Below are 13,513 nucleotides of genomic sequence, written 5' to 3' on the forward strand. Positions count from 1 at the left end.
CCCAAATTATTACTATCCTTCTTGTTACTGCCTACATGCATTCTGTATACCTTACTTCAAATATGGATTTTTTTAACCCAGCCAGTAGTTGAGCATACACCATTGTATTTATGCTCTTCTCCTATAATAGGGTAAGTCTGTCAATACTGGGACAGTGATCCATACCTCTTCCATACCCTAACACAGTTGGCGTATTCATATTCAATGAATACCTTTTATTACACAACTAGTGTGAAGATAATCTATCCTAATTTTATTATTTTACGGAGAACAATCCACAGAATTTCAAAGTTGAAAGGCAGCTCAGTGTGATCAATTCTCTCTTAAAAATGAAAAAGTCTTGAGAGGAAATATGGTTAAGAGCAGAGACTTTCAGAAATCATGAAAACCTTGGCTTGAATTCCAGTTCTGCCATTTTCTAAGTGGAAGGCTTTGGGTGATATCTTTAACCTCTGTGCAACTGTTTCCTTATCTATGAAAAAAATATCTATTTCAGCAAAGCTGATACAAGGATTCTATGAAATAAAGGATAAGGATTCTGTGAAATAAAGTTAAAAACTTAGCATGCCTGTCATATAGAGGTATTCAGTAAATAACTCAATAAGTAATAAGTGGGCTTCCCTGGTGGCGCAGCAGTTGGGAATCCGCCTGCCAATGCAGGGGACACGGGTTCGGGCTCTGGTCCAGGAAGATCCCATATGCCGCGGAGCAACTACTGAGACTTTGCTCTAGACCCCGCGAGCCACAACTACTGAAGCCTGCGCACCTAGAGCCCGTGCTCTGCAACGGGAGAAGCCACCGCAATGAAGAGTAGCCCCCGCTCGCCACAACTAGAGAAAGACCGCGCACAGCAACAAAGACCCAACACAGCCATAAATAAATAAATAAATAAATTTATTTTTAAAAAAGTAGTAAGTTATTATTAGGAGTATATACCATCAAACAAAGCACTTAATCTCTGTTTATCTGCTTCCTTAATCCTAAAGTAGGAAAAATATCTACCTATTTTGATAGAGAAAAACATGTTAAAAACACTCTGCATTGTACTTGACACACAATTGGCACTCATAAAGAGGGACAATATGGTTATTAAACAATAGCTATTTTACGTTGTTACTCTCAGTAGCATCTACTATAATTCTTTGTATCTAAGTATTACTTTTTTTTTCCTTTTTGGCCGTGCCTCGTGGCATGTTAGTTCCCCAAACAGGGTTCGAACCAGCGCCCCCTGCAGTGGGAGCACAGAGTCCCAACCACTGGACCACCAGGGAGGTCCCAAGTATTACTTTATTAATGTCACATTTTTTTTGGTAAATCTTTTATACAACAGGTTCTTTTAAACAATAATGAAATATTCATTAGCTACAGAAGTTCACTTCTTCTCCAACACAATTCTCAAGATAATTACTGAGGACATGACTCAGTTGAATCTCACAGGAATCTCTCTCCAAACACCTTAACTAGATGTTATCTTTTAAACAACAAATTCTATAATAAGTGACCTAAATAAGTAAAATGGGCTGAAAAGATTTCAGGACTCAGTTCACTTAAGTGACAGGATGATAAATGCAACCCACAGTAATTTTAGTACTTCTGACTGTATTAACTTCCTTCTGATATTGTCATTTAATTGTTCAGAGTTTTCTTTTCACATATAATTCTTTGCTTTAAGTAATAGCTCCCAAACTTTCCAGTATCAAAGCTAAATTAAATTAAAAATGTCTGAATTCACAAACCTAGAAGAGCTTACACAAAGAATGGTATGCTGCTTTCTAGCATACACCAATACAGAGATAAAAGGCAAGGGCAATAAGGCCAGACCAAGCTGCAGCGGTTTGGGTGGAGAGCACAGACAATAAAAGAGGAAATTAAGTAAATTACTTTTTCTCCCTTCTCCCTCAGACTACCCCCAACTCTGTCCCTTTACCTTTTGCTACCACTATTCTTTCCTACATCTGTACTACTCCTATGAAATATGACCACTAGAATGGAAAACTAGGATGACAAAAGTATTTCACTTAGTGCTATGTATTTCCACACACCAGCTGCAAAGAAAAGAACAGGTTCTAACTCAAACTTGTTCTGAATACATTAAATGAATATAAATGCTCAGGCATTTTAAGCCATTGATATTAGTCATATTATTTATTTATTTGATGCTCCCTCAACTTTTATAAGTTAGAAACCCAAACAACCAGGGTTCTTAGAAACTTTTAAATTAAAATAATAGGTTAAGACTCTAAATGAGAGCTAAAATGTCTGGGTCCCAATGCTCAGGCATTTTAAGCAATTGATATTAGTCACCTATTTACCATAACAAGCAAAAAGTCTATTATGACAAGTTAGCAGAAGTACATTTTATATATTCCAAATTAACTGCCCCTAAATGATGCTTTTCACTACCCAAACAGGACACTTTCTCTACTTGGAATTTAGTGATTAAAAGACAATTTGCCTATATAAGAAGCAGTAGAGTGCAGCAGTTTAGAGCATGAGCTGCCTGTGTCTATATTCCCCCTCTATCACTTATTAGCTATGTTGCCATGGGCAAGTTTCTTAATTTTTCTGTGCCTAAAACTCCTCATCTGTAAATGGGGATAATACATAAGAGAATCTACCTTCTTATTATTATTGAGTTAATATATGTACAACACAAAGAATAGTTCCAGGTGGTTTAAATTATCTATACGTTAAAAAAAAAAAAACCTATAGACTCATCTACTGTAAGACAGAATAAAGGCTTTTCTAAGGTAACACAAAACCCAGACGTCAAAAAGGAAAAGATAAACAATTCTAATTGCATAAAATCATTTTTTTATATTAATATCACCTTCAAACCAATAAGAAAAAGAAACAAATCACAGGGCTTCCCTGGTGGTTCAGTGGTTGAGAGTCCGCGTGCCGATGCAGGGGACACAGCTTCGTGCCCCGGTCCGGGAAGATCCCACATACCGCGGAGCGGCTAGGCCCACGAGCCATGGCCGCTGAGCCTGCGCGTCCGGAGCCTGTGCTCCGCAACGGGAGAGACCACAACAGTGAGAGGCCCGCGTACCGCAAAAAAAAAAAAAAAGAAGAAACAAATCATTAGGAAAATTAATCTGATACCTGAACAGGTAATTGAGAGAAATGCAAGTGGCCAGTAAGCATACAAAAAGAAGCTTGGCTTCACTAATAATTAAAGCACTGCAAACTGAAACAAAATACAGTGCTTTTGCTTTGGCAAAAATTGAAAACATTGATATTATACAATATTTGGAAAAGGTATAAGAAAATGGAAATTCTGATATACTACTGGTGGAAATGAAAACTAGTACCATCTTTTGTGGGGAAATTTGAAAATTCATATCAAAATTTTAAAATGTGCAAACTTTCAACAAATGATTTTACTTCCAGAACTATCCTGCATGAATAATCACAAAAATCTGTGTATTACATAGTACGTAATGATTCTACCTTGTCTAAAAAAACAAACTCTAGTTATACCCAGATGTTTATTTATCGTACATACAAAAAGAAAGTATGAAAGATTAAACACCAAACTACTAACAATGGTTACATCTAGGGAATGGGATTATAGAAAAAGTAAAGAGGGAATGGGTCTTTTTATTTTCTGTACTTCATTATCACCTAAAATTTTTTTTAATGATTCTGTGTTACAACTTTAGGATTCTAAAAAAACAAAGATTCTTGTAAAGAAATAAAGTCTAGAAGCAAAAACAAGTCTTAAAATACAAAGCAAAGTCAATACAAGTTTATCTTACTACTTCCTACAGTCACTATTGGTGCTGTTTCCCAAATTCCTTTTGCAGATACTTGGAAAGATCACATTTCCTAGAGGTTGGGAGAGACCATGAGACTAAATAGTGAGTCTTCTACTTATACTACTTATTAGTAGTAGAAGTAGAAGTAGAAGCAGCCTATTAGCCGCTTAGTGTACAAATCTGACTTAGTACAAATCCAAGAGTACTGTCTTGCTCTTAAAAGGACTTAGCAAGAATCAGTAAAACTGAATTTCTCGGGCTTCCCTCGTGGCACAGTGGTTGAGAGTCTGCCTGCCGATGCAGGGGACATGGGTTCGTGGCCCGGTCCGGGAAGATCCCACATGCCGCGGAGCGGCTAGGCCCATGAGCCATGGCCGCTGAGCCTGCGGGTCTGGAGCCTGTGCTCCACAACGGGAGAGGCCACACACAGCAGTGAGAGTCCTGTGAACCGCAAAAACAAAACAAAACAAAACAATTTCTCATAAACCTAAGTAAATGGACAAAATAATGATTCTTAGAGAAGTGCTGGATAGATGGAAAAAGTTGGTGATAAAGGCTAAAGTGAATTTAGTTTAACATTCTTGATAACATTTCATCAAGCTAACACACTGGTTTAGCAAAAGGAAAAAATAAATATCCCAGAAAAGTTATCTCCCACAAAAAAAACTCTGTTTCCATAAGTAACATGAATAAATTCATTTTCTGACATTATTTGACTGTTCTTAATCTTGCCTTTCTTGTCACCATGATATGGCCCTTTGGGTAGTAACTAAATATAAAAAGTTACTCTTCACACTAGACTGGCCCCTAGGGGTTCTAATCACTAACAACAGATGGAAACACAAAATTTATCCTCCACTAAGTATGTCATCATCTCTCTTCTGATCTAACTGGTGTTCCTTTCCAAAACTTAAGCTTTGAATCTTCTATGAAAATTTTTACTATCCACCAACATTTGAATGCTATACTCCAAACCAAAACTGAAAATAATCTGCTGTCATTTATAGCAAAATAAGAAATCATAACTAAGAAGTAGTTCAGTCTAGGCAATTATTCCTGAATGATTAAAATGCCAGATTTTCAGATGCTTGAAGTATTCCAAGTATTTTATACGTGCAGGCTAACACTATATATATTACATTAATGCTTTGCTTTGAAGGTATAATAGACTTCATTTACTCATCTGTAAAATAAGGAAAAAATAATAGTAGTGATCAGTCTATTTAGAGGATAATGAGATAACACAGTAAATACGTAAGGCATTTAGTGGATATAGTAAAGGCTTAAGAAATATTCATGTCTCCTCCCTTACTCCCCCAATACAGATTTACTCACTAACTGTAGCCACTATCAAATTATATAAAGTATCTTAAATCTAACCTCTTTTAAAATATTTGATTTTCTGAATTTTTACTTCTTTGTAAAGTTAAAAGCAAATAAAAGTTGAACAAGACAGAGGTCAGCAGATACAGCCATAAGTAGTAGGGGCCAGATTGTGTAGGATATTTTAAATGATTTGTGACTGAGTGAGTTTCTGAGATTCTGATTGTGATTCTGAGTGACATGGAGAGGCAGCAGAGAGTTTTAAACAGAAAAAAGTGATGATCTGACTTAAGTCTGAGAAGGGTGACTAAGGATACTATACTGAAAAGTTAATGTAATAAAGCAAAAGTGTTAGAGAAAACAAAAGTTACTGAAAAGCTACAAGTGAGAGAAGATGGCTTTTAGATTAACATGGTAGCAGTGGAGGTGGTAAGTAGTCAGACTAGATATATTTTGAAGGTACAGTCAAGAATTTTTTCTATCAGACTGGATGTGAGTGTGGAAAAAAAAAATGAAGAGACAGGATATATTCAATTTTGGGCCTCAACAACTAGAATGACAGAACTGCCATTTGCTGAGTTGGGTAAGACTACAGGAGGAACAGGCCTACAGAAGAAGCTCAGTTCAGTTTTGGATATGCCAAGTTTGAGGTGACTATCAGACATCTAAGTAGAGATGCAGAATACTCACTCAGCTGGCTACACGCAACTTTATTTCAAGGAAAGAAGTTTAGGATGGAAATAAATTTGAAACTTTTCAGCCTCTAGATGTTATTTTTAAAGCCATGAAACTGGATGAGATCACCAAAGGAGTAAGTGTAGACAGAGAAAAGGACCAAGGACTGAGTCCTGGGACAACAAACCATTTAGAGGTGAGGGACATAAGGAAGAACTATCAAAGGAGATAGAGAGGCAGAAGGAAAACCAAGAGTGTGGTATCTTAGAACACAAATGAAGCAAGTGTTTCAAGGAGGAAAAAAAAAATGATCAAACTGAGTCATGCTGCTGATAGATCAAGATGAGAATACAGAAATAAACCAAAACACAAGAAGGACATATGCACAAAATATTCAATATGGTACTCTTTATCAAGAGAAGAAAACCAAGACAAGCTAAACATCTCCTAACAGGAATCAAGTAAATACTAACAAATACACTCAATGGAATATTACACAGTTACTGTTTGTGACATATTATTCCATGCTTAAAAGTTTGAAATGTAGAGACTTCCCTGGTGGTCCAATGGTTAAGACTCCATACTCCAAAAAAAAAAAAAAAAAAAAAAAAAAAAGACTCCATACTCCCAATGCAGGGGGCACGGATTCGATCCCTGGTTGGGGAACTAAGACCCCACATGCCACATGGCATGGCCCAAAAAACAGTCTGAAATATAATTAATAAATTATACAATCACACCAACACAAAAATATACACAACTTTATTTAAAAGTTAGAAGTAAATACACCAAAATAAAATACAGTGTTGGAGTTATGGGATTAACAGTATTTTCTCTTTACTTTTCAAAGAAAAACAAAAATACAAAAACAAAGCTTTCCCTAAAAGGTTGGCCTAGAGTGTCTATTACAATTATATAGCTTGGTTCATAGACTATTCTTGTCTACAAAGGCAAAGACTGAAGAAAGATCAATAATGTTGGGAAAAGTCAACTGTTTCCTCATTTAAATGAAAGAACTAGGGGTTTGGATTATTGGATACATACACATATATACATATATGCAAATGACACACTATGTCCTTTGTTCAGTCATGTTTTGCTCTAAATCACGCTATTTTGCACTTAAATTGCTGGGACAGAATGAAGGTATATTATTAAGTATATTTTTGACACTGAAATTTTAAAGGGAAAACTGTCTTGAAAGATAAACGAGAAGACCTTCTGGCGTTAACAAACTGAAATTTCTCATTGCCATCTGCATCTAGCCTTCCAGATACAGATGAGGAATTGCCAGAAAGAGATATGTGTGCATACGATCCTTCTATTCCCCCAAACATCCAGCTCCATCTAAAACTATTATGGCCAATACCTCTGGCACAATACTTTATCATGTTCCATAATTCTTCCATCAAGTCCACAGTCAACACTTTTTTTTTTCACAGTCAACACTTTTAAGGTGAGAATGATTACACTAATTTTGTATTATAGCTTGATAATATGTGTAATGAAGTTTAAGTGTTACTTAATATGCTCAAGGCAAGGTTGATGGACAGTGTTGGACACTGGGACTCTAGGTATGTATGTAAACTTTTACATTAGCTCTTCTGGTAATAATTCCCCTAACATCTTATTGCTATGTAACTTGACATATCATACAGACTCTTAAAGGCACGCCATAGTAGAAAACTTGTACCTTACATCTACCAGTTCCTTACAAAGAATTTCTTTAAAGAGAATTTATTTGAGGGGACTTCCCTGGTGGCGCAGTGGTTAAGATCCGCCTGCCAATGCAGAGGACACGGGTTTGAACCCTGGTCCAGGAAGATCCCACATGCCGTGGAGCAACTAAGCCCGTGCACCACAACTACTGAGCCTGTGCTCTAGAACCTGCGAGCCACAACTACTGAGCCCACATGCCACAACTACTGAAGCCCATGCATCTAGAGCCTGTGCTTCGCAACAAAGAGAAGCCACCGCAATGAGAAGCCTGCACACTGCAACGAAGAGTAGCCCCCCCCCCCAGCTCGCCGCAGCTAGAGAGAAAACCCACACGCAGCAACAAAGACCCAACGCAGCCAAAAATAAATAAATAAATTTATTTTTTAAAAAAAGAATGAAATAACACCACTTGCAGCAACTTGGATAGACCTAGAGGTTATCATACTAACTGAAGTAAGTCAGAAAGAGAAAGACAAATATATGATAACACTTACACGTGGAATATGAAATAGGATGCAAATGAACTTTGTTACAAAACAGAAACAGACTCATAGAAAACTTATGGTTACCAAAGAGGAAAGGCAGTGGGGGAGGGATAGATTAGGAGTTTGGGATTAGCAGACACAAATTACTATATATAAAATAGATAAACAACAAGGTCCTACTGTATAGCACAGGAACTATATTCAATATTCTGTAATAAACCATAATGGAAAAGAATATGAAAAAGAATGCATATATGTATAACTGAATCACTTTGCTGTACGACAAAAACTAACACAACATTGTAAATTAACTATACTTCAGTTAAAAAAAAAAGTGATATGGCCAGTTATAAAATTAACTGATTTATACTGACTTTACTCTGTACCTTTTATAGTTAGAATTTACCCACCAGAGACCAATATTCAACTTCTTCTCCTTCACTGTTAAAGAAAGTTGGCCTTTAATGAAGGAAAGCTAGAATAAACATCTCTCCCCACATTTCACACACACACTAATACCAATACCACCACTACAGCAACCCACATGTCACGATAGCTTTTGTAGACAATCTGTGTGTTCCTGAAGAGATGTATGTAAAACTGAAATCCAGTCAAGTGAATTATTTCAAATGCAGAAAGAATCAACTGACATTGACTAGGTAGAATCAGCTGACATGGGTGACAACTGAGCCATGGACACATGTGAGCCAGCCAAGGAGAAAAACGTTTATGACATGATGCAGGACGCTGAATTCCTTCAGTGTCCTGGAGAAGCTTCCAGGTAGGGATCCCAATGAGACCATTCGAAATACCATGGGCTCCCTGGCCTCCCAGGCCAAGAAGGATGCCAAGAAGGACAAGAAGGATGAACACAAGAACTAAGACTGGAGGGAAAAGAGTAGCTAAGTCTGCTCATTGGGCAGCACATGGTGGGGCAGGATATAGGATTAGATATGTTATCTGTAACCACTACAATCTAAATAAAAAGCTTGGCAACCTTTTTTTTTCAAAAAAAAATTTTTTTAAACAGAAGCTGACCTTTAAATTAAGTATTACATTATATTGTATCCTTTTATTAAAATTAAGAATTCATGGGACTTCCCTGGTGGTCCAGTGGGTAAGACTCCCTGCTCCCAATGCAAGGGGCCCAGGTTCGATGCCTGGTCTGGGAACTAGATCCCGCATGCCACAATGAAGATCTCACGTGCTGCGACTAAGACCCAGCGCAGCCTAAATAAATAAATAAATATTTAAAAAAAAAAAAAAGAACAAGTTCAGCTTCATGCCCCTGTTCCAGACCATAAAAAAAAAGAAAAAAAAGAAATCATTTATAAACCAAACAAGCACATATTTTTTATAAATTCTAATTTTTGCATACTAACTGTTCTTAGAATTAAGGAATCCAAGAACTAAATAGAGTAAGTGGGAAAGAGGGACTCAAAAGATATAGAGGATTATCCACGACCCCATAGAGAGATGTGATATCAGTCTTCCAGTATTATTTTCCCGTTCAGCTGTACCATTTGCACATGTCTAGTTATATCACTGCATCTATATAACCCAAATTCACACAAGCCCTCTCTAGCCACCTTGCACTTAATGAAACTGCTCTAGCCACTCCAATATTAGGCAAAGTCTTACACATTTAGAACCATGACATTTGCGCGACCAGTGCTGTACCAAGATCCTGTCAAGGGTCCTTGCTTCTTTTCAAAGGCTAATCTGGTGAAGACACTAACTCTCTCATGTTCCCAATTAGAGTGAGAAGTTGTTGTCATCATTAATGTGATAGGTAAGGGAACAGACTGTAATTCTAGCTCCACAATTTACTGACTGTGTGGTGAGTTATCTAAACTCTCTATACTTCACTCACTCTATAAAAGGAGCATAACTGAACCTGGAGTAAAGAACTGTCATGAGAATCAAATGAGAAAATACATGTAAAGCTATTAGGACAGTTGCTGGCGCAGAGCAAGCACTCAATAAATACTATTATTATTATTGTTACAGCTCTGAAATCCAATTTCACAAATTTTGGCATCTGGTGCTATGTAACAGTAAAGAAAAAGATGGCTAAAATCACTTTTAAACAGTGATTACTTTAATCCATCCCTTTTAAGGGCCATTATTCTAATATTTTATTTACCAAATAGATATCAAGTTTATTTTTAAGTCAATTGTTCTTTCTCTTATTTTATCAGTTCTGATCACAAAATGATAAGCCTGTCAACAATAAATGAGAATCTATGTTCTAAAAAGGTCAAGAATAACAAAGAACACTAACAAGTCTAATTCTGAGATTTCTCCTCTTAGAATGACTGCTTGAACTTAACGCCTTTTACTCTCTTCATATACAGGGACCACATGGCTTACTACTAGAGAACTTAGATAGCTAACAGAATATAAAGAACTCCAGAGAAAAATCATTCACTTTTACCCCAAAATGAATTGTAATGATTAAGAATATTAAAATATCAGTGTCAAAATACATTCAATTCAGAAGTTCAAATTATGTTAACACAACTATCACAAACATAATAGACATTAATCAACAATATCTAAAGCACAAAAGAAAGTTCAAAAACTGTTTCAGTATCTTCCCAATGCAGACTTTTTAAATGGAAATAAACACTGTCCGTGTCTAACATTGCAATGAAAAATTTACTGAAAGTGAATATTACACTTATGAAGAAAAAATAACTGGAAAGGTGTTATGTTGCCCTTTATTCATTTTTCGATGTATAATCTATTTGGCCATCCTAAACGAAATTTAAGAATTATATGTATGATTCACTCCCCAAAATTTCTAAAAGCAAATCACCAAAAGACTGCTTGAAAAGCAACTGCAAATGAAACGAGGTTTTTCCTAAGGTGTCTGAGAACTAAAATCAAAATATTCTAAGGAAAGGATGACTACCATTTCCCTTTAAGCTTCAGTAAAATGTCAAAAGAACTTTCAGGACTCAAATCTCCTAGAAGTCTGATGTGAGGTCAAAGTTGTCTCAATGACAGGAAAGTCAATAGATGCCAGATGACTAAGTGAAAAGCTACCAAAAATACTTCTAAGCCCAGCAGTAATTCCAAAAGCATATAAAATACGACTGTCCAGATTGAAAAGATGAAAATATTATTACTAACATACTTCGGAACAAAATAATACTAACGATAATAACAATTAACAATATTATACAGCATACTAAGCATCTCACAGTTCTGCCTTCCTCAACATTTATTTATTCAATTCATTCGGGAACATTTTGGAATAATGAAAGTAATATGGATTCTCAAAGAGTGATCTACATCTAAAAATAAGGTTCAAGTATACGTTCTACAGTTGATGTTCTTTTTACTGTAAGCCAAATCCGCTTCTTTATATTAGAAAAAAAATCTACAGGTCTGTTTCCAAAGATCTCATAATAGACAGTGTTCACTGGTGATTAAAATGTTATTTTTAATCCTTGCATTACCTCACAGCTAAAAATGTTAAGATACCACACCCAATGTGTCTCCCCCCCCGCCCCGGCGCGGGTGGGATGAAGTGGTGGGGAATACGAGGTGCGGGGATTCGAAACTACACGTCAACGTGAAAGGTTAGTTCCCTGGAAGGACTGGGAAAGGCGCGCAGGTACCGGGCGATCGGCGGCCGCGTTGCGACAGGCGAGCGCAGGCCTCGGCCTCTGCAGGCTCCCTCCCCCGCCAACCACAGGAGAAGTGGCCCGGACGCGCCACCCTGGGCTACTCACCGGCCGCAGCGCTGACCAGCAGGACGGTCCACAGCAGCGAGGGCACCCGCCGGGGCCGCCGCAGCGACGAAGTCATCCCTGGGCCAGCCAAGAAGCAGGAGAGCAGAGAAAAGAAATACGGAAAGTGAACGAGGGCGGAGAAACGCGGCCGGGAGGCTAGTCCTCGCTCTCGTCGGTCTTATCCGGCCCGTATTACAATGCAGTTTGAAAGGACAAATGGCAGATGAGAGGACCGAGCTGCAGAGCTTTCATTCCGCTGCCGAAATTTCCTTCATTTCTCTCCCTTGCGGCTGCGGGTGTTCATTCGCCCAGGACAGGGTGCCTCGGCCCCCCAAAGTGAAGGCATGTCTGTGGGGAGAAGCACGGAGACAAGAAGAAAGCCCCGCAGTTATTTCCCTCGTAGTTTCACGATATCAAAAAAATATCCAGGTCTGGTAGAAAACATATCCAGGGTGCCGAGGGGTGGGGAGCGGGGATTCGAGGGGCGCCGAGGATCAGCACAAGTTCCCGACTGCCGGGAAGGGCGAAACCGGGCGGGGGGCGGCGGCGACCGGCGGCCCGAGGCGCATCGCCTGTGCTCCGGCAGGGCAAGATTCCTTTTAAGTTTCGCTTCGGTGCTTCCCTTACTCCAATTTCGAGCAAAGCAAATCCTCTTCCTCAACTGGATCGAAAAAGGTGCTGGCCTCCATGGACAAACCCACGGCCTTCACGCCTTCGCGGAACAATCCTACGAGGGTCCGGCAGGTCCCGGCGGGAGGGCTGAGGGGCGGTGGGAAGCGGGGGAGGGGAGGGGTCCTCAGGCTGGGCCCCGAGCTCCCCGAGACAGCGGGCGGAGGGGAGGTGCCGGGAGGCTGCCCCTTCTAGCCCTCCCGGGTGCGCTCCTCTCTCTCTTTTTTATTGCTGCCGCTCCATCTTGCCTGAGGTAAATTCCACTGTGAAAGCCTTGTCTTCTCCCGTCAATGGCTCCTCTGAGCGAATCACAACCCCCCCCTCCCGAGGAAGCCGCCGCCGCCGCCGCCGCCGCCGCCACCGCCGCCTCCTAGCTTTCCCGCAGCTCTAGGCTCCGGGCGGAGCTCGGGCGTCGCGGGCCGAGGGTGGGGGGCGGCGGGAGGGCGGATGTAGGTGGCTGGGGAGGGGGTGGGCAGCAAGGCGGCAGACACCCCGCGCCCCTCCGGGAAGCACTTCCAGCGGCTCCGGGCAGACCAGACACAAAGGGGGGAGTCGCCGCAGCTGCCAGTCTGCGGCGCTCCCGGTCACCGGAGTCGCCCCGCCTCCGCCTCCTCCTCAGTCTCCGGCTCTTCCCGGCCCAGTCTGTCTCGGGCCCGTGGTGCAGCGCGGGCGTCGGCCGCAGCGGCGGCGACGGCGGCGGCGGCGGCGGCTGCAGCGGCGCGACGAAGCCGCACTGCGCCTGCGCGCTCGCGGCCCCGCCCGGCCCCGCCCCTCACTCCAGGGCTAACTGAGGCGGACTCCGCGGCCCTAGCACAGCCGCTGAGGGCAGAGCACGGCGGGGCCGGCAGCCCGCAATGGACAGCACTGGCCTTTCTTCTTCACACTCACACACACCTACCAGACGTCCACGCTTGGGATTTGCGTGCTTAAGAGAGGGCGGCCGCATGTATTGTCCAGCCTTTGGCAAACTCTTCCGAGCTCGGTGATTTAGCCTCTGACTCCTCTGGGACTCGAGTAAAGCCTCGAAGGACAGAACAACCCCCTTTGTTTCTTGGGGCCCGCGCCTGCCTGTCCGTAGCCCAAAGAATTGGGAAGGACCCACCTTTCGCAGAACCGGAGACCTTGGCCTCCTTGGGCT

General features: G+C 40.6%; 1 protein-coding gene across 2 annotated transcripts in view; it reads right to left on the minus strand.

Annotated features, from left to right (window-relative positions):
- The window catches only part of BMPR2 (bone morphogenetic protein receptor type 2), a 201,816-nt gene extending 188,763 nt beyond the window's left edge, over positions 1-13,053 (minus strand). Inside the window, exon 1 of one of the 2 annotated variants that reach the window (XM_073807380.1) lies at positions 11,707-13,053. In XM_073807380.1, coding sequence (XP_073663481.1) covers positions 11,707-11,782 — 76 coding nt within the window. In that variant the 5' untranslated portion in view covers positions 11,783-13,053. The remainder of the gene's footprint in view (positions 1-11,706) is intronic. The other variant, XM_019939102.3, reaches the window with a different exon arrangement.
- Positions 13,054-13,513: the final 460 nt, after the last annotated feature.

The sequence above is a fragment of the Tursiops truncatus genome, chromosome 7, assembly GCF_011762595.2.
Source record: "Tursiops truncatus isolate mTurTru1 chromosome 7, mTurTru1.mat.Y, whole genome shotgun sequence".
In the NCBI taxonomy this organism is placed as follows: domain Eukaryota; kingdom Metazoa; phylum Chordata; class Mammalia; order Artiodactyla; family Delphinidae; genus Tursiops; species Tursiops truncatus.